At 45.0% G+C, this 22,166-nt stretch overlaps 1 protein-coding gene across 7 annotated transcripts in view; it reads right to left on the bottom strand.

The window, feature by feature from the left end:
* SNX29 (sorting nexin 29) overlaps positions 1 to 22,166 on the bottom strand; it is a 531,581-nt gene that overhangs the window by 457,628 nt on the left and 51,787 nt on the right. For all 7 annotated transcript variants that reach the window (XM_077906677.1, XM_077906675.1, XM_077906674.1 and 4 more), the window contains exons 5-8: positions 7,714 to 7,894; positions 4,833 to 4,903; positions 3,441 to 3,689; positions 1,104 to 1,479 (exon numbers count right to left, since the gene is read on the bottom strand). In XM_077906677.1, the coding sequence (XP_077762803.1) occupies positions 1,104 to 1,479; positions 3,441 to 3,689; positions 4,833 to 4,903; positions 7,714 to 7,894 (877 nt within the window). The remainder of the gene's footprint in view (positions 1 to 1,103; positions 1,480 to 3,440; positions 3,690 to 4,832; positions 4,904 to 7,713; positions 7,895 to 22,166) is intronic.

Below are 22,166 nucleotides of genomic sequence, written 5' to 3'. Positions count from 1 at the left end.
ATCCCATCCTTCCATCCGTGAAGATGGTGACGCGCATTAGCCTCCCACGGGAGCTCCTGGTGTTGTAGCAGGGATGCTTGGGGCCTGCCCGGGCCCGGCCCACCGCAGAAGAACAACAAAGTGATGCTGCTAATACAGGTACCCATGTGAATGAAGATGAGAGCAGAGATCAGAAATAGGTATCATCTCATGAGTAAGAAAAAGACTCCTATTAGAATAGACGGGACTTGAGAAGCCTAGGGCCAGAGCGGCCATGCCCCACATCTCACACCTCAGGGTCTTGGCATCTCCATGTTCCTCACTCACCAGCTGGGTTTGAAGCCGGGGGTGGTGGATGGCACCAGGCACTGCCATGCCCAAGCGAAAAGGCAAGCTAGTTCACTTGGCATTTGGAGTAAGACCAAGCACAGGAATTCTCACAGAGCAGCCAGAGAGGCAGCAGTTGACCAAAGGCCTCCGTGCAATATCCCATTAACTCAGCAATCACTCTGAAAAGCAGGTGCTGTTTTTCTCCCAGGTTTCAGATGAGGTTCTGGGAGGTAAACTCATCCAACCTAAGCCATGCAGCTAGTAAGTGAGAACCCAGGCTGTCTCGATTCCAAGATCCACACTCTTAACTAGGCTCTTCTGCTTGATGCCTTCTCGTGCATCAAGGCTCTTCCATAAACACTCATCTACTGCAACACCACCGTTAAAGCAGCAAGCTCAGGCAAAGTCCTGTTCACACCCCTGTAGATAAACACAGAAACTGCCAGCGGGTGACTCTTGTCTAGAACAACGCTGCCTCTCTCCTGAGCTTCCTGTGCTAGGAGCAAGTTAGAGATACAAGGAATATCCAAGCAACAAAAACAAAAAACACATACATAAGGCAGGAATTTCAGAGCACCCATCTTGACATCAACTTTATAGTAAATACCTTCAAATATACTCCCTTCTGTTCATTCTCAGAAGGACAGTAAGCGCATGCTCCTTCTTCTTCAATCAAGATGAGAAAAGTGAATGATGCTCTTTACACACATAGTGTGCTTGGATTTCACCCAATACTGCCAAAAGAGAAAGCCATTAATGCACCACCCTTCATTAAAAGCTCAAGTGGCACTTACTTCTCAGGTGACCCTGAATGGCCCAGGCACTTCCTTCCTGACATGTTCCCATACACATCATCCTCGTTGTCATCCACATCTTCATCATCAATGCTTTTCACATCGAGCTTCTGGTACCCAAACTCCCCATTCAGAGATAGAGAATCGATTTTCCATGAGCTGCTGCTCTGACTTCCGTTGGAATTTGGCCCAAAGGGGCTTTCAAAGGCAGACATGATATTGATGGAGGAGCGGTCTGAGTTCTCTTCTGAGCTCTCCCCTGCCCCGGGTATCTTTTTAAAAACATCACCAGAGTTCTGCTCCTCTTCCTCATCATCAAATGAGATAATGTTGGTCACCTTCTTTTTCTTCTTCCGCTCCTTTTTACATTTGGCATCTGGCAAAAGAAGATATGGTATGAGGAAGCAGCAGGCAAGATTAAGCCATGATTGAGCCATTTTACCTCTATATTGTAGAAAATCCTCTACTATTCTCCTGAAAAATAAGATAAATTCAGATTTTCTTTTTTAAATCCTTGAGAAAAAAAAAAGTCTGTCTACAGGAGACTGAGCAAAATAGATGTGGGGCTCTACTTGTGATTTAAACAAACACTCCATAGAGCATACATAACAATCGTCCCTTGTAAGTACTTCAAGTCAGAGAGATGAAAGGACTATCATTGTTTCACTTTGGAAAATACTCCTAGCTGATTAATGAGACCAAGAATATCAGTTTTGGGTGGTGGTCAACTGTTCAGCAGCCACCATTCATCCATCTCTGTAATGAGACTTCGCTGCTGCATGCATTGAGGGTGGCAACTACTTCTCCACCCCCTTGGGTGTGGGCTGGCTCAGTGCTGATTTTACCAATAGCATGCAGCAGAGATAACGGTGAGTTCTACAGCCCAGGAACCAGGATGTGCTGCACCCTCCTGGAACGCTGCCCTGAAACTCCCAGGGAAGGAAGCCAGTCTAGTTCATTAGAGCATGAGAGGCCACCTGTAGAAAACCAGATGCCCCAGCTAACAGTGAGCACTACTTCTAGGCACATAAGTGGGACCATCTTAGATCTTCCAGCTCAGCCACCAGTTCAGTGCAGCCCTATGAGGGAGCCCAGGTGAAATCAGTGGAACCATCTTGCCAACCCACAGATTCATTAAAAAATAATAAATCGTGGCTCTTTCAAGCCACTGCATTTTGGAGCTGTTTGTTACACAGCAAAGACTAAGTGAAACTGAAATCAAGGCTGCCTTTGTAACCAGTACTTACAGAAGTCAGTCTCTTCACCCATCTGAATCATCAAACTTGGCTGTGAGACACTTTGAACTGACTCTAGAAATTCCATCCCATCTAAACCAAGGTGTGACATGGTGATGCTTCACCAGTGTATCAAACACTGAGACAATGTCAAAAGCAGTGAAAATGACACTCTTTGGGGTATACAAATTCCAGCGTCTTTGTCACACAAAGCCCTCAACAGTCCTCTTTCCTATGTCATTCACCTAGGGTCTCTACTGGATAAGGAGCAGACAAGACAGATAAATCCAGCATATATACCAAAACCCCAGAAGATTCTGAGTTTTCACCATCATTAATAATTCCAAAAAGATGACCATGATTACTGCCTTGTTTAAAGGAATTTGAGAATATTAGGACTACATCCTTAAACCCAAAATTCCCTGTTTTGCTATAGCAACACTTTGAATGTCCCAGAAGGCTCAAGGCATATTACAAAGTTCTCACAAAATGGATCTTAATTCAATCAATTTTCTTTCCCCCCCACCCCACAGCCTAGAGTCAAAGCTGACTAACTCTCCCTTTCTCCTTGGCATCCACTTAAACATCACCCTCCCCAATAGTGCACATTCTCCGTAGCACCCATGCATTGCTTCCATCCCATTTATCAGAAGGATCATTACTTACTTGTAGAATTCGTCATTAAGTATCTATCCTTACCCAACCCAAGAGCCTGCAGATAAAATGCTAGAGATCTTCCTGGTTCACTGCCAAGCACACAGAATGCAGTGAATGAACCCATGAATGAAGGGAATGAAGGAATAAATGAGTGAAGATCAAGCTCATCTGGCTTCATGAGACCAACACACCCTCACAGTCTTTTTGCTGTCATTGAGCCGAATGCTCTCCCACCCTATGGTCTTCACATCTCAACAAGGGTCTCAGTCCCTTCCAGAGGAAACAGGGGGAAGAAAAATATACATGAGTATGAACTGAAAATGCAAGTGCGTGAGACTTCATTCCCCTTGGCACTCTCAGACCACAAGTTGTGTCCCCCTCGGCCATGGTCAGCCATCCTCTGACCCGACCCCGCTGTTCAAGGTCCCACCCCCTTCTCACTCACCAGCACTGACGTGCTTGGACACGACAGGCAGGGGGTCTGTGTCCTGTTCAGGTTTGATGAGGATGGAGACAGCAGAGGATGCTGTGATCTCCCTGAAAAGGCTGCTCACTCCTTGTGTGGATTCCTTCAGCAAGGAGGTCACATTCTGTGTTGACTCCTTTAAGAGGTCTGAGACGGTGGGAGCAAACTTACTCTGCCCATTCAAATCCTTGTTGTCGATGTTAATTGCAAAGAGGATAGAGTTCAGACCTGCCCAAAAAAGGGAAAAGTCTGGAGTGTCTACCACAGGTAAGTCACACCTCCAACACAATAAATGAGTGGCAAACAATATAGTACACAAGAGGGGACACCCTGATTTTAAGCACGAATTTAAAAACCTCCCACAATATGGGGTCAGTAGAGATCAGCTATCACAGGAGCTAAGTCTTTCCAAATAGTCTCCCTGTTAGTCAAAAATAAATAAGAGATCAACCCCAGGCTGATAAGACATAAGTTCTGAGGTCAGACAGCCTGGGTTAGATCCCACCACTGCCACTTTCTAGAGACCTTGGTCAAGCCACATACAACCTGAGCTTCAGTTTCCTTAGCTGGAAAATGGGGATGAGAATATCTCTTTCACAGGGTATTAAAGACAATCACCCACTAAAAACAGTTCAGCAAACAATCAAAAATGTGCACCAATAGCATTACTAGTATCACTTCAGGCAAAAGCTTGCACTGGCCTACACAGGAAATCACAGTCAAAGCCTGACTTTTCCTCATCAATGGGACAAGACGAATGTAACTCTCTCTCAGTACTTGGGACTTAGCATAAACCTTCAAGAAAGAAAAAAAAATAGAGGTAAGGAAAGATTTGAAAGAAGCAAGTTACCCATTTCTGTTGGGCTCACCCTTTGAATGAGAGTCAAAAGATAAACAATCTAACAATTTGCCAACTAACATCAATCCAGCCTTTCCATATTGACAAATCATGTACATGACTCTTCACCACAATTGATTTTCTCACTGTCCTATGAAAGCAATTCCCATGCTAACAGGATCCCCACCTCACAGAGGAGGGAAGTAAAGTTAACAGAGCTCACAGGACCTGTCCCAGGTCAGGAGCCAGGAAAGGGTAGAGCCAGGTGTCAAAGCCAGGTCTTCTGCCTCCAATTCCCCAGGCCGTTCAAGGCCACAGCCAAAACCCCCAACCCTATGCTTTCCCTGCCAGGATATCCAACTCAAGATAAATGGACTCAATGACCAATGCCACTAAATAAAGGACAGTGACAAGTAACTCATTAAGTAGGGGAGGAGTAAGGAAAATCACAGCCTCCTTTGGAGTTATAAATTCCCAGCCGACTGCTCACCAAGCTTCAAGGACCCATCACTCCTGGCCTGAGCCAGGCTTACCTGCTGCCATGGTAGGAAGCATGCTAGATCTTTCTTCATCCATCACAAAAGACCAGTCTTCATAAAAAGTGCTGCAAGTTGAAAGAGAAAGGGAAAAAGTTCTGAACAGTGGTTCTCTGCATCCATCAGCCCAACAACTCCCTTACATGGTTCCCTAAAAATCTGTGCCTGGTCATCCAAGGTCTCTGCCAGGCTGAAGCTTCTGGTTATAAACAAAGGATTGAACGTATGATGAATTCCTCATTCATCCCCTGAGCTTGAGTATACTGAAATAGGCATGAGATGGAAACTTGGTTATTTATGAAGCAGCAAAGAAGGGCACAAATGGAGGGGTGACATCCAGTCAAGCAATCTCTCTAAGACATAGGCAGGAAATCCAAGCTGGCTCCCTAGGTGCCATGACCGGGCTACCACAAGAGACAAATTCAGAACTAGAGTTCCATGGCTCCATCAACCAGAGGGTTTGTATGTAATAACTGCTTGGGCTGCAGACCCGAAAGTCCAAGTTAGCCCTGGAAAGGGCTGGGAAGACCAACGGGCCCCACAACCTCAACCGGCAGAAGGAGAGAGGTCAGCAAGGCATCCAGGGCTTGTCCAAGCTCATCTGGCAATAATGGGACAGTCAGGGCTCTGAAGCAGGTGCCCCAGTCCAGCTCCCTAGCTCTTTACCTGACCCCTGCTAAGCAGTTACAAGCGAATGCCCTCAATCCCTGACTTCCCTACGAGGTCAGAGAACTTTCAATTAGTGGAGACAAAGCTCACAGGCTAAAGCAGGGTCAGCGGCGAGGGACCTACAGTGCAGCATGAGATGGGACGTATTCACCGCCGAAGGGACTGAGTACAACAGACAGAACAAAGGAACGCCCCACTTCTGATACACTTACCCAGCAGTGTCGGTGCAAGCGCAAACTACATGTTCAACCTGGCACTGCCACTCTACCTCCAATTCCCAACACTGTGATTCTTTAATAATCTGGGCCAGTTTCCGTGCATGTAAAAGAATTTGGTTTTCCCACATCTAGTTAGATAAGTGGCTAGAGATTCAGCTACGTTCAACTGTGATTCTAACAGCTGGATTCACTCTAATTGCTCATCATTACAGTCGACCTTGATAATGAGTTGTACAACTCTGAACTACTTGCAAATGATTTGCTGGAAAAAGCTTCGTGGAAATTCGTTTTAAGAAAGAGGAGTATGTTCTCCTCAACTAAAACTGCTTAATGCTCAGGGTAGGGTGGCACCCAGACATTCATAGCTTCTGGGCTCATACCTAAGCGTCACACAGGTGCAGTCAGCACAGTGGCCCCACAGCCCGAGCATACAGCCAGACAAGGCACTACAGGCAATGTCAGTGGGAGAACTTCAGGAGTATTTGTCAGAATCTTTGTGCACAATCCAGAACACCAAATGAATTGCTGGTAGACAGGTGACCACGAGCAGCGCACACACACAAACAGATGAGGAGACAAGCCAGGGAACACAGGGCAGCATATAAAACCATGGGAATGCATCACGGCATGAATGAAATACCAGCTTATTGAATTAAATGAAATTAATTCACTCAAATTAAATCCTCACTGTTGAGGATCCAGACACTGCTAATGTGGAAGCTATTCAAGGAACCAGCGCAGGACTGATCACTGTCCCTCTGCACCAGCAGGTGACAAAACACATGTCTAGTCCACCATTCTCAGACAGTAAATAACAGCCACTGACATAGAGTCATTGTTAACATCATGAGTACAGGAAAATGTCAGCACTGTCACATGTTTCTAAGAGGAACATGGCTGACAGTACTACAGTTGATGCATATTCAGTACCCTCCCCCCAGTGCTATGAGACAGCACATGCCTCACCTTGCTGAGCCAGGCTATGGCCATGTGATTTGTTGGCCAATGAAGTGTGAGTGGAAGTGAAGTATCTCTCTGGGCAGAAGCTTCAAAAGCCAGTGTTCAGTTCAACCACAGCCCCTTTTCCTACCTTGACAATCACAAAAGCATTTGTCAAGATGGAGCCTATGTCAGCCTGGGACCCTGGGATGGGAAACCCCGACTCATCCATGACAGACATGCAGCAGGGGGAAGAAGTAAACCTGGCTGTCTCAAGCCACTGAGGGTTTTGTGATGTTTGTTAGAGCAACATAAACTGACCTATACTGATAGAGTGAACTGTAGGTTTACGATCAAGGGGGGAAAAAAAGAAAACATCATAAAATAGTTTTTTGGGTTTTTTCCTTTTATTTTTTAAGATTTTATTTATTTATTCATGACAGAGAGAGAGAGAGAGAGAGAGAAGCAGGCTCCGTGCAAGGGATCCCGGGTCTCCAGGATCACACCCCACCCCAAGGCAGCGCTAAACCGCTGGGCCACGGGGGCTGCCCTGTTTTTTTGTTTTTTAAATAACAATTGACTTTTCTGCCCAGCACAAAACTTCCTTATTTCTTTCAGTCAGTTTGGGATTAACCTCAAAAACAAATAAACAAACAAACCAGAAGGAATTGCAAAGAACCCAGCACAAAGGAAAAGCAAACACAAAACAGCACTAAATCCCCAATTTAGTCTGAAAGCAGCCCAAATTAAAATTTCACCAAGTGAAGAGCAGGCTGTGCCCTGGGACAACAACTCTCTCCACATCCCACACCTAAATAACAATAAGCCTTTATGGAGTACTTGCTGGATGCAGGTGTCATGCAAGTCCTTTATGAGCATTCATTCTCTTGCTTATTCTCAGATCATCTGTGCACAGCGAATAAACTGGGACCATAAAAGGGGAACCTGGGTGCCCCCAACGGGGAGACCAGGATGCAAACCCAGGAGGTCAGTTTCTGCAATTCCAACCTGTCAGTTATGGTTATGCCTCCCCCGAAGCCCATCCCACGTACCTGAGCCTGCTACGGTCGGCCAGGAGCATGTGCAGGTAGCGCTCCAGAGAGTGTTCATTGAGGGCACAGCGCAGCCAGGCCCGGCCGCGGCCCACATCCGAGGCAATGTGGTGCAGGGAGTAGAAGCGAGGCAGCTCGTGCTTGCTGAGGACCTCCTTCACATAGAACCAGAACACCGGCTCTGCAGAGACAGGGATGAGTATGGTAGCACTTGGCCTGGGACGCACATCGTTCTAGAGTGACGTTCCCTAGGCATTTTTCAGGACTTTGAGTTCTTTCCTTAGCACAGAAAAGGAAGATACCATAGAGTATTTTGCACCTGGGTTTGTTTCTTTACTTGTCTAGATCATGAACGTTTTCCTGTCACATTCAAAGATCTTTGAAAACATGATTTTTGATGACTTCCCAGCCAAACATATTTAAGTATTTCTATACTTCTGGGAACATGATATATTGCCCATTTTCCCTACATACTGCTTTGAACATCGTTGTCCATAACTGTCCTCATTTCAAGTTCCTTAGAAAAGATTTCCATATGTCTGAGAATAGGAACAGATTTAAGGCTTTAATGGAAAGCTAGGAAAGTTTGTTTTTATCCACAATGTAGTTACTGGATCTCCTTACATCCCACCTTTTTCATCCACATGCACACAGATTTATTCATAATTTTCACTCTAGTATATACCTCATGTTGTGATCAACTTTCATCACATAAGCTCATCAAGCCTTTTCCATGCTGTCAATAATAACCAGTAACATCAGCAAGGGCTGCTCCTGTGTGCAGAGCACCAGCAAAGTACCAGCCACTGCACTGAGGCCTTGACAGCCGTCCGCACTCCTCATAAGCAGTTATGTCATCTCTATGTCAAAGACAAGGTCCAAGGCCTGGCCAAAGGGTCAGTAAGCGGTGTGGCAGAAGGAGGCCTCGGAGCTACATGACTGCAAAGCACTAACTCTGACAGCCTTGTGTGGGGACGGAGGGCTCTACCCTCTTCAAGATAATCGTGTTCACACCTGCTCAGTATCCCACGGGAGAAAATGCTGAGTCTTTGCGGGCAGATGGGAATTCTCATCCAGAAGCTAAATAAGCTAAAAGACCCCTCTGAGAATGAAACAAGATCTTTCAACATTCCTTCTAAAAGAATGTAAATACACATATCTCCATTAAATGGACACTGGCTTAAGTTCACTCAAATGATTCAGTTCAGCTCAGGTAGCATGGACTACATTCGTAATGGGAGCCACGGACCGGCCACAGCTGTTGGATGAACAGGCCACAACAAGGGTTCATCCTTAACAAAGCTTCCAGTCTAGCAGGCTGGGCGACTGGGAAGAGATCCATCAACAGAATGACCTTGGCAGCTCACTCAGCCATGCCACCCTTCGGATTCCTCTCCCATAAAGTAAGCCCCAAAGTATAGAATCATCCAGAGATACTAGGGTGACTGGAGAAAAGGGAAGTAGAGGCTGAGCACGCTGGTCAGACCATGATGACCAACCACCATCTGCTTAGTGACTACTTTCTCAAATGAGAGCGACTGCATCGTTTCCTCTTCTCCTTTTCCTGATAATGGCAAATAAATGCACATGTATGCATATCTGTGGATGAAGCCAACCTCTGAATCAGTTTGAATAAATATCTCAGGAATGACTGGGGAAACCAACAGTGCGGCTCATTTAGGACTACGTTCTGTTTCAACCCCTAAATGCCACTCACAAATCCCCTTCCCGAACCCATGAGATCAGTCATGTGTAACAGCCTTTTTTCCACTCAAGGCTTCTCTCAGAAACCAGGACGGGGGAATGGTGAGAGCAATACCGTGGGCCAGCAGGCCAAGAACTTGTTTTGAAACATGCCAAACAACCATCTGGATCTCTATCATGATTCAAATCAGGTGACTCTCACCTGCATCTGGTCTTTCTGGAGAACTGCCGTGACCTCCCTCTGACCTTGAATGCACACGAGACACTTAACGTGTGTTTTCACCTTTCAATTTTGCAAATTGCTTAGTGCTACAGAATCCGTCTAAAGCCTGCCAAAGCGATGCCAACGATGATAAGAATTATCCCAGCAGGGCTCCACTTCCACTGCCAGCATTAATACGGTCTATTTCAAGTGCAGCTCACCTGCCACTTAACGCTTGCAGTGTCCGTAATTTAATTTGGGGCTATATACTGATCTCTTATTGCTCTGAAACCAGGGGGTAACTCCAGAAGTGGGTGAGGGTTTCTGGTTCTCCGAACACCTGAACACCATTTGCCCACAAGAACAAGAGCCTCGGAGAGGCAGTTGAGGCAAGCCACCTCCAGGGACACTTGTCAACAGAGGGGGACTCTAACATTACAGGTCTGCTGGTAAATTTTCTTGCAGGCCTAGACTGTAAGAGATGCTGAGATATTCTGGAGGACAAAAACCCGGACACAAATTCTAATTCAGGCACTGTATGACCTTGGGCAACTTTTTTTGTCCTTCATCTGTAAAATGGGGATCGCAGTACCTACCTTTAATTTATGATGAGGGGGGAAAAATGAGAAAATAAAGCATATGTGTAAAGTGCTTCATGCCAAGGCAGCACAGAAAGCAAAAAGCACCCCTTCCCTTTACCCCCAGTAGTTGCATCCCCCTTTCCTAGGAGAACAGCACCCCACCTGGTTCCCTGTGAAGTTGCCTTCAGCACTATGCACCTCTCCTCCCACAGTGCTGGACAAATAACCCAGACTGGACAATCACTCGGCCAAGCAGAATGTGTGCTGCAACTGGCCTCATTCAACCCACCCTTCTCCTGCCCTGGTTTGTTATTTTGAGCACCGTGATTTTTTTTTTGTATTAATTTTGACTTTTTAAAAATATTGCATGAAAATGTTATGCCTCTCAATTGCTGAGTTTTTTGGTGCTGGGACCTGGACCACAGTGTTCTCCTCACAACTTCTACCTGAACCACCAGAGGAGAGACCTTGTCTCCTTAGAGAACTGAAGACAGGAAACAATGGTCTAACGGCCAAACCTGGCCTACTACTTGTCTTTGTAAGTGAAGTTTTATTGGAACAGTCATGCCCATTTGTAGACATAGTGTCTGTGGCTGCTTTCCAGCTACACAGTCATAGCTGGGAAGTTGCTACAGACACCTAAGGCCCACAGAGTCCAAAATACCTACTATCTCATCCCTTAAGGAAGAAGTTTGCCATCCACTATTTTAGAAGTAGGTGCTCTAATAATCATGTAAACCTGGAACCACCTTCCCTCCCTTTCATGTAGAGTATGCCCACCTGGGAAAGACACCTACCCAGACAGAAGCAGGGCTGAGAGGCAGAGACCAGATGTGGGGGATGCTGAGCCCCTAAACCCAGTTCTCCCTCCAGTCTTCTTAGTTCCTTGAGGTAGTAATGCCCTTTTTTGCTGAAGTTGTCTAAGTGGCTTGCTGTCACCTACAACCAAAAGCCTGATGCAATGAGAGAGGGTATTCTTCAGTCATCTGATAATCATTTACAGAGGAGGGGCAACCCTCCAGGCACTAAGCAGGGCCTACGTGCATACAAGTGACAAATGCATCCCTCAAAAATAAAAAATAAAAAATTTTAAAAAATACCATGGCTCAATGAGAAACAGAAAACCAACTACAAGGAACTAGGCTCTTAATAAACAAAGGCTTAATTTTCTCACAGATTTAGTCTGGAGGTAGACAGCTGATTCAAAGGCTCTGTCATGGGCAGAATTTCCGACCTCTTGACCTTCACCTCACTGTCACAGAGAACTGCCACCACCCTGGGTATCCCATCGACAATCGGAGCAGAAAGAAAGAGGACAAGATAAAGCCAGCTCTATCACCCCTTTTTTATGAAAAGGATAAGTAATCTGAGAAAACCAAAAGGAACAGAGATCTAGAATGTCAAGACTGGCTGAATCACTCATGATCCATCACCCAGGGGATATCCCATGGCCCCGAGCAAAATCAAGGTTCTGTTAAGCCAAAGAAGAAATGGGGAAAACTAACAGAATCACCCATATGTGCCATCAAGGATTCCAGGAACATAAGGCAACCAAGTGCTCCCTTCTAAACCAGCCTCAGGCTTAGGTAACCCCAAGGGCCCCTCAAACCCCAGTCACATCCAAATCTGGAGGAGCCTGACTACAAGACACAAAAAGATCAGCAAAGCAGAGTTCCTGACTAGAGGCCGCAGCTTTGTCACTCAGCCATCTCCTAACCAGCCACAGGACTGCCTTCTGAAACTAGAACTCAGGAAGTGTGGTTTAAACATCACATAGTAAAGACTTCTTAAAAGTCTGTAAACGTGATACTTTTTTTTTTTTTTTTTTGCTTTCTAAAAATTGTGGTAAAATATACATAATAAAATTTAGCACTTTAACCATTTTTAAGTGCATAATCCAGGGGAATTAAGTACATTCGTGGTGTTGTGCGACCATCACACTATCCATTTCCAGAACTCTTCCATCATCCCAAACAGAAACTCCATACCCAGGAAATGATAACTCCCTCATTCTCCCCTCCTCCCAGCCCCTAAGGCTCTCTATTCTCCTTTCTGTCTCTATGATTCTGACAATTCTAGATAGTTTGTATCAGTAGAATCATACACTATGGGACCTTTCACGTCTGGCTACTTTCACCTATCAGAATGTTTTCAAGGCACATCCACGTTCTAGTATTTCTCAGTATTTAATTTCTTTCTATGACTGAATAATACCCTACTATGCATATATACCACCTTTTTATTCATCCATTCATCTGCCAAAAGACATTTGGGTTTTTCTATCATTTGGTTCTTAGAATAATGCTTCTAGGTACATTCATGTATAAGTATGTTTGAGTCCTTGCTTTCAATTCTTTTAAGTCTGTATTTAGGAGTAGAATTGCTGGATCATACAGTAATTCTAGGTTTACCTTTTTGAGGAACCACCAAACTATTGTCAATGGTGGTTACACCATTTTACATTGATGTATCTTTTGTTTGTTTTTGAGATGAGATTGTCTTTATTTCTCTGCCACTGAAATTAAGTCCACTATTAATTCCCTTTCAGTTAGAAAAAAACTGGGATCCCTGGGTGGCACAGCGGTTTGGCGTCTGCCTTTGGCCCAGGGCGCGATCCCGGAGACCCAGGATCGAATCCCACATCAGGCTCCCGGCGCATGGAGCCTGCTTCTCCCTCTGCCTCTCTCTCTCTCTGTGACTATCATAAATAAATAAAAATTAAAAAAAAAATTTAAAAAAAACTAAACTTCCCAATTAAAGGTTAACATAGCCACTTCCAGGTTTATTTTTTAATTGTGGTAAAATTCACTGAATATAAAATTTACCATTTTTAAAGTTTATAATTCAGAACTTGATACATTTTTTAAAGAACAAATAAATGCACAATAATCTGAGATATTGAATTAATTTTGAAGACTCCAGTCTATTTAAATCTAAAAACTAAACATCGGGCAGCCCAGGTGGCTCAGTGGTTTAGCACCGCCTTCAGTCCAGGGTGTGATCCTGGAGTCCGGGATCGAATCCCACATCGGGCTCCCTGCATGGAGCCTGTTTCTCCCTCTGCCTATGTTCCCTCCTTCCCTTCTTTTCTCTCTCTCTCTCTGTTTCTCTGTCTCTCATGAATAAATAAAATCTTTTTAAAAATAAAAACTAAACATCCCTACTGACTCCACAGAACAAGGGCCAATTAGCTTGGTGGAGGTAGGTGGAGATCAGAAGAACAGACAAGACAAGGAGGATGATGAACTGCCACTCACTGCCCATCCATGGCTTGGCTCCTCTCCCGCCTCTGGGCTTCCATCCTGTTCCACTCTCCACCTTACTCACCCTGCTACAGCCTCACCCATCCCCTTGATGCTCCTCTGACACGCCAAGCATGCTCCATCTGACACCTGCTCAGTCATGAACAGAAACCACACCAGGTAGTCCACTGAAGGAATTTAACACAGGGCATCTGTTACAAAGACTCTGGCAGGGCTACAAAGCCAAATAGGAGATAATGAGGCCACCTAAAGACTACTGATGCCAGAAAGCCAATCCATCCCTGAAGCCAGAGGAACAGAAGGAAGAGGTAGTATAAAGAGTATAAGAACTACATGAAAGGGGATTTAATAGCAGAGTTAATTTCAGTTGCAGAGAAATAAAGGCAATTCCATCTCTACTCAAAAAAAAAAAAAATTACCAATGTAAAATGGTACAGTCACTGTTGACAACAGTTTGGTGGTTCCTCAAAAAGGTCAACACAGAGTTACTGTACAATCCAGCAATTCCAGGCATACATACAGACCCATCAGGCAACAGCTGGACTGTGGCAGAGGCACCAGGAGGGCAGGGAAACAAGAACACCATGGCCTGACCCAGGGGGCCACATGGGACATCCATGGACCACAGAGGAAGCACAGCACTGCTAGACATGCCTCCTGAAGCTGGGAAGAAATGCTCTAGCCTCCCTCTTCCTCTCACCTTCTAAACCCATCACCATCTCCCTCTGGCCGAACAGGAAGACAGTGAGCAAGGGGGCCTGGGAAACAGACTCTGCAGGGAAAGGCAAAGAATAAATGTGAGAGCAGAGGCAAGTGACTGTAAGCTTTCAACTTGTTGAACTGCAAAGGATTCCTTCCCCAGGTAACAGCAGAGCTACTCCCCTTATTCCCTGATGTCTCTACTGAAAAGTCCCATAAAGAAGGCTGCTGACCACTCCATGCAAAGGAGTGAACGCCCACACCCTCGCAAGCTACTAGTTGCTCATCAAAATCTCTCTTCCTGAACCCCTAGACACTTCCCAGCCTGCCTGTGGCGGCCAGGTGACTCACAGTCTCCACCAACCCAGGTGCTTTTCGCAGGCTTGACTCATTCATTCCTGTCCTCTGCCTGGCCCCCGAAGTTGGCAGTCCTGAGCTCTAACAACTCAGCAGAGCACACCTGGCATTCACCCACGGTATACAAGAGTCTACAGCACCTCCTTTATTACAAAGTGGGAACCTTCTCTAGTGCCAAACGAAGGACTTCTAAAGCTTGTGTCTTGTCTCTTTTTAGGGATGTTCCCCATCCTTTGCTGAAGGTCATTTTCATGCCGACAGAAACAAAGCAAAGGATCCACAGATCCAACAAGCCAGATAATTATGGACTAAAAATTGACAACTCTGAGGCCAAATTTACCAGAGTTTTAATTTACTAGACCTTAGGATCAAACATCTTTAAAACAGCCAGAGGTCACTCTTGGCCAAAAGGCATCAGTCTGCCTATATGAGATCCTAAACTGCTGGGACAGTTTCATGCCTCTGGGTAAGTAGCCCAAGCCCTCGGCCACCCCAGCTGTCACAGACCCTCCCCAGGACTCTACGGACAACCCCATAATCTAGGAACTCGCTGATTAATACCTAGCCGGGAGGCGGGTAGCGCCCTGGCTATGGCTCTCTCCCTAAGCCAGTGGTTCCCAACCAGCTGTTAAACATTCTCATCAGCACCCCTGGACAGAGCACAGTATTTTCTTTCTACCTTCCACTGACATCCTTCCCAAGTCTCTTGCACCAGAGCTAGCTGATTTGCAAGTTCATGAATACAGCAGAGAGACAAAGAGAGGGAACTGAAAGCTGTGCAGGGATGGAAGGGCGGTGGAGTGGACTTCCCCTCACAATCAAAAGGATGGGCCCAGGCTTCTCCTGGCCCATGAAGCTTCTCCAAAAATACTTTTCTACAGAAATGAAATTGTTACCCAAGGTGACCCAATGAAGCAAAATATAAATTCTGCTCTGAGTTAAAATGCAATCAACCATTTTCAAAAATCCCCACTGAGGATTAAGGAAGTCCAGTTCTCTAATTTTACAGTTGGGTATGTATTAATACCACCTGCTTTCAGCTGATTATAAAAGAAGATGTGCACACAGCAGAGGGTGGGGTCTGGCTTCCAGGGACAAGAAAGCAGCAGGACCAGTCCTCAAGTCTGGGTCCTGGAGTCATTATTTTGAACATCCGTTTTGGTGGCCAGGGACCTTGCAATACATTGGAGCTATGAGGAAGAGTGATAACAGATCTGGTCCTTGACCGTCAAGAGAGACAGTCACAAAAACAGATAGTGCCATAAATAGGTTTGATAAGAGGAGGACTCAAGACTAATGAGGGCTGGGGAGGGGGGAGGCAGAAAGGAGACATGCAGAGGAGGGGCACAGGCCAGCTGAACTGGGTAAGGAGCTCATGAATGACTTCTTGGGAGGAAATCTGAGATTTCAAGAAAGAAGAGATCAAAATCACATTCACCTCCATTTGAATGGCTAGTATCAAGAAATAAATACATGAAAACAACAAATGTTGGCAAGGATGTGGAGAACTTGGAACCCTCGCACACTGCTGGTGGGGACGTACAACGGCATAGTCACTACAGAAAACAGTATAGCAGGTCTTCAGAAAGTGAAACACAGAATTACTATCTGATCCAGCAATTCCACTTCTGGGTACTTATTCAAAAGAACTGAAAGCAAGGATTTGAATAGTTATTTGTACAACCTGTATTCATGGTAGCATTATTTAGCAGCCAATAAATGGATGTCCATTCACAGATAAGGAAATAAAGTGGTGTGTGGGTGTGCATACACACAATAGAATATTATTCAGCCTTAAAAAGGAAGGAGGGGATCCCTGGGTGGCTCAGCGGTTTGGCACCTGCCTTCGGCCCAGGGCGTGGTCCCAGAGCCCCAGGATCGAGTCCCGTGCCAGGCTCCCTCCCAGCCTGCTTCTCCCTCTGCCTGTGTCTCTGTCTCTCTCTCTCACTCTGTATCTCTCATGAATAAATAAATACTTTTTTAAAAAAGGAAAGAAATTCTGCCATACTACATGAACCTTGAAGACATTATGCTAAACAACATCAGCCTTAGGTACATGGAGTATAAGTGAGCCTCACTCACATGAAGCACTTAAGATAAATCATAGAGTACGAAAGCCAGGGGCTTGGGGCAGAGAGAATGAGGAGTCAGTGTTTAATGGGGATGGACTTTCAACATGGGAAGATGAAACGGTTTGAGAGATGGAAGGTGGGGATGGTCATACAATGTGTACACTTAGAATGATTTAAATGGTCACTTTCATATCATGTACACTTTGCCACAATTTAAAAGAGAAAACAGAAGTTTGAGTTGGTAATATGTGAACAAGAATTGGGGAGGGAGGAGGGAGTGGAAGAGTAAAAGCAATGAACACGTCCAGATTTGATAGCTTCAAATGTAGAAACCAAGCATGCTGTTCAAAATGTAGGATTTAAACACCTAAACTGGTCCCTGACAATGAAGAGACAGTGGTACTGAACACCTTCTCCCCTAGACTGTCTAGTATTAACACTTTAATTGCTCAATTATGAAGAGGTCCCAGGGGTTCCCCGGGCAAGGGCTCTGGCAGTAGGGCAACATGGAGGACTCAGGTCACGGTTTCTTTACCACCTGGTTGGAAGTGTTGCAATGCCCTACCTGCAAGCTGCATGTTAGTCCTGGGTGTGGGGTAGAGTTTAGAGAAAGAGCAGAAACAGACAAAGCTGGTAGAGGACAGATCTTGGGAGCCAGGTCAAGGAGTGTGTCCCCTGCCCCATCTCTGAAGAGAAACATGACAGAGCTTTAAGTAGAGGGCGGGGAACAGGTTGGTCACTGAAGAATCCCCAACCCTCAGCCTGGCACAATGTGCAGAGTGGATCAGGGAGGATGGAGATGGAAGGCAGAAAGACAAAATATGGCAGAGGGAAAGGACAAAGAGGCTGTAAGGAAAACCAAGGGCTGTCCAGGAAAGCCGAGGAAAGGGTAGAGCCATAGGTTAAGCCATAGGTTAACACAGGAACCAATGGAGCTGAAGATGAGGATTCAGTTGTGAAACCTGCAATAAGCCTATGGTGCATCCAAATAGACATGGAAGAGAAAGGGCCCCAGGAAATGATGTGGACTGCAGGTAGAACTTCGAGTCATCTGCACATGGAGAGCAATTTTCACCAAGGAATTCAGACAGGATGTGTATGCACAGAAATGAGAGGCAACAAAAGAATCCGCAGATGAATGATATTTACTATTTGAGGGTGTAGAAATGATATATAAGAAGGATGAACAAAGAAGCAGCAAGTATCCCAGGAGGTCGTGGCACTGCAGAAGAGAGGGGGGATCGGTGGGTCAACATCGGAGGGTCCTTGGTGCCAAGGGCTGCTGAACAGGCAAGGAATATTAGACTTAAATTTTACAGGACAGACAGCTAGCTCAATGATAGCAGGTGTGTCTCTGGTATGTTCTGAACCAGGCCTACGACCTTGTAACGGACTGCCACCACATAACCTCATGATGATCCATCAGTCATTAACAAGAACATCAAATTACAAGGTTTTGCCATGAAATGGCAGTACTCTGGTCTGAATGTGTCCCTCCAAAATTCCTATGTCAAAATCCTAAAGATGATGGTGTTAGGATGTGGGGCCTTTTAGAGGACCCTGACATCATGAAGATGGTCTTCATGGAATGGGATTAGTGCTCTTATAGAAGAGGCTCCAGAGGGATCCCTTGTCCCCTTCCATCATGTGAGGACACAGTGAGGAGGCAGGGGCTGTGGACCAGGAAGAGGGTCCTCACTCAACCGTGCTGACACCTTGATCTTAGACTTCCCAGCCCCCAGAAATATGAGAGGTAAACTGCTGTTGTTGATAAGCTCCTAACTCTGTGGTATTTTGTTATGGCAGCCCAAACAGACTACAACAGGCACTAACTGCAATGTTTCGTTCTCCTTTCTCCAATAGAAGGAAAAATACTTTGCTTTTCCATACTGCATTCTGCATTGGTGACTCTAGGCATCCAACATCTGCAAAACCCTCCAATTCCAAGTCACGCCTATGTAAGTCTCAGTCACTTTTAATTCATTTTCATCAAATCTAAAAATCAATCTTTGTTCTTTTCCTTCAAATTTAATCACTTCCTTTGTAGACCTCTGCTGGTATAAGGTATCTTGGCAATCATGAAATACAGTACTGTGCAAACTAAAATAATAAAATATGAATATATTTTGATTGAAATACTGATATATTTCCAGATGCTATGCTAGGAGATAGGAAGTCAGAGGAAGTAAAACAGACATGATGCCCTGGGGTCCCAAAGTTTACCATCTAGTCATCTAGGTAAAGAGACAACAGACAAGTGAATATAGTGTGATAAAGTGGAATCCCCTGTCCTTGTTCCATAAGACAGGGATTACCAAACTTCTCTAGAGGGCTGAATATTAGGTACTTCATACCTTATGGGACAGATGATCAGTTACAACTGCCTAAAAGCTGCCATGTAGAGTAAGTAGATGAATATGTGTTGCTGTGTTCCAATAAAACTTTATTTATAAAAATCCATGGCAGAAAAAAAAAAATCCATGGCAGGACACAGTTTATCCACCTCTGCTCTAAGTGATTATAACTTACAATACTTGCTGCTTCATTTACTCATGAATTCAAACTGGGGAAGAACATGATCTTTCAGAGAGTCCCCTCCTGGAAACAATATGCCATTATGAATAAAATAGTAGGAGCTTCAGAATCACAATCACTAAGACCTAAGGCCAAACCCTGGCTCTGCCATACTTATTACATCTGGAGTATTAAGAAAATTCTTAGAGCCTCATTTTCTTCATCTATCATTCACTATGCATAGTCATTTCAGAAATAAAATGGAACAATAACAAATCCCCTGGCTCACAGGAGCTGCTCAGTATGTCAAGAAATGTTTGCTTGACATTGTCTATGTTTGCTGCTCAGCAAACAAGAAAGCCAGGCCTATGGTCAGCCAATTCATCAAAACAGAGAAACACCCAGGTTTCATTTCCAAGATTAACTTAAGTCTAAAGACATAGGTATAGAGGTGGTTAATTCAGAAGACCCTACCAAGGTACATCTTTCTGAGCTGCCGTACTGGCTTTTGTCCTCAGATTTGTCCCCCTTCAAAATCTCAAGACCATTGCTATAGCTTCAAATGTCACAGTCTCATGCAACAACCCAACACCATAAAATAAGTCTTAGGCCTCCATTCAAAAAGCAAAAATAGGGAAGCCTGGATGGCTCAGCAGTTAAGACTCTGCCTTTGGCTCAGGGCGTGATCCTGGAGTCCTGGGATCGAGTCCCACATCGGGCTTCCTGCATGGAGCCTGCTTCTCCCTCTGCCTGTGTCTCTGCCTCTCTCTTCACTCTCTCTGAATGAATAAATAAATAAATCTTTAAATAAATCTTTAAATAAATAAATAAAAATAAATAAAAATAAATAAAAATAAAAAAATAAAAGCAAAAATATTTCCCAGATGGCCCTCAGCAGACTCCTTCCTTCCCCTTGGTCAGAATTATGTCCCATGTCTATTCCAAAAGCAACTACTGGCAAGCTGATAATTATTAAGGTTGGCCTGATCTGATCTAGATTCACTCCCCCTGGAGCTAGCTTCAGGCTTGAAGCTCTTGAAAACCCAACATGTGAACAAAATCAGAATTCTATTAGCAAGAAAGAAGGGGGAGAGCAGTTTCTGCTATAATTATTCACACTAACCTGCGTAACTGAAGAGAGAGTTACACAAACTGCAGGACCAGACTCTAAAATGCAGATTCCCGTTGTATCACCACCAAATCAATGATTTGTGTTGATAAATCCAGCCACTTGTCAAAGCAAGAGAAAACAGCTCCCCCGGACACAGCAGACTTTCACTTCTGGGGTTTGAATCCCAAAGGAGACACACTGGGTAACCCCACCCCCCAAGCCTCTCTGGGTCCTGCATAACCCACCTGCCAGAACCATTCAAGGGGATCTCAGCTAGGGATGGACACTGCTTCCCACACCTGCCAACAGTGCTTGACAAGACAAAACTGAGTTGATGGCATAACACTTAGTAATCATGTCCACCCTACCAACATTTCATAACTCAGGAACGTTTGGGTAAAACTCTCTAAGTCAAAAAACACATACACAAAAAAAAAAAAAAAACAACACATACACAAACAAAACCTGAATGCTAAGCCAAAAACAAAGACAAAACAAAAGCGCCAAACAAGCAAACTAGGGAATGGGGAATGGATGCAGGCACTAGCTAAAAACTTCACAGAACCGGAGGAAATTCACCTGCAAACTCCTTTTCCCAGGCTACAGTTTATCACAGAAGGAATGCCTGGCACCTGACTTCTAGACAGGCCACTGACATGGCCATTCACGAAGATGGCAAGCCAGCAAGAGGAAAAGGCCTCGCAGTGTGGCCGCAAGGGGCCACGTCCAGCTTTGGAAGAGGAGTCCAGATCAGACCACTTCTCCCAGAAACACAACTGAGAAAGCGAGGCGGCTATTTAAAGTTATTAAAACAAAACAGAGGACCCCAGAGCACTACAAAGGCAAGGAACAAAGAACCCAGATCCCCCAGAGAAGGGAAGTCCACAGACCAGAGGCCTACACTCAGGCCTTTACTTGGCCCTTGAGGCTTCTGCCAGCAACAGAGTTTCTCTGATGAGAAGCTATGAGGGGCTTTCAGAATTCCCACAAGGTCTGATAGGGAAAGAATCCGAGCTCAGAACCAGTGGAGGAGGACAGAAACTGGTAAACAGCTCAGGGTAACAGAAGAGCATCCCTCGAACATTCATGCCTGCCTGAAACCACACAATGTGACTTTATTTGAGAAAAGGCTCTCTGCAGATGTAATTAGTTAAGTTGAGGTAATAGTGGAGGAGGGTGGGCCAAAATCCAATAGGGCTACTGTTCTTTAATGAGAGGACACGGAAACAGAGGCCCAGAAGGAACGGGCCATGGGAAGAGAGTGGCCCAGGCTGGAGCAAAGCAGGCATAAGCAAGGGGTGCCAAGGATGGCGGGCGCCAGGGACGGCTGACAACCACCAGAGGCTGGGAATGCGATCTCCCTCAGAGCATCCAGATGGAATAGGCTCTGCCAACACCTAGGTTTTGGACTCTGGGCCTCTAGAAATGTGAGAGAATAAATTTCTTGCTGCTGTTTTAAGCCACTTGGGGTGTGCACATTTGTTATGGCAGGTCTAGGAAACAAATACATGCTGGAAACCCCAAATAAGTACGTCCTAGCAATAGGCAAAAGCAGAAATATATCTTCACCAAATGCTGAAGCCCAGGCATGAAATGCTCAACCCCTGACGGAAGTAAACTGATCTTCGTCTACCCTACTTGCTTAAGCAGCAAGAATGAGTCCTCCTGAAGAAAGATAACATCCCAAGCTTCACACAATTCTTCATACACAACACTCAGTTGAAACTACCAGGCACATGACAAAGACAAGGATGGATTCAAAAATCAAAACTAAAAAAAACAAAATAAAATAAGGGACTTCGGGCTATAGCCAAATGAGAAGTTAACAAATCCTCTCCCCAAAAAGCGACTACAAAACTGGACAAAAGTGACAACCATATTGGCACTCTGGAAACTGACTTCAAAGGCTTATCATCTGAGAGGTGTTTATGCTTGAAAACTGCTAAATTT

The sequence above is a fragment of the Canis aureus genome, chromosome 8, assembly GCF_053574225.1.
Source record: "Canis aureus isolate CA01 chromosome 8, VMU_Caureus_v.1.0, whole genome shotgun sequence".
Classification (NCBI taxonomy): Eukaryota; Metazoa; Chordata; class Mammalia; order Carnivora; family Canidae; genus Canis; species Canis aureus.
This window is presented reverse-complemented; position numbering and strand designations above follow the sequence as displayed.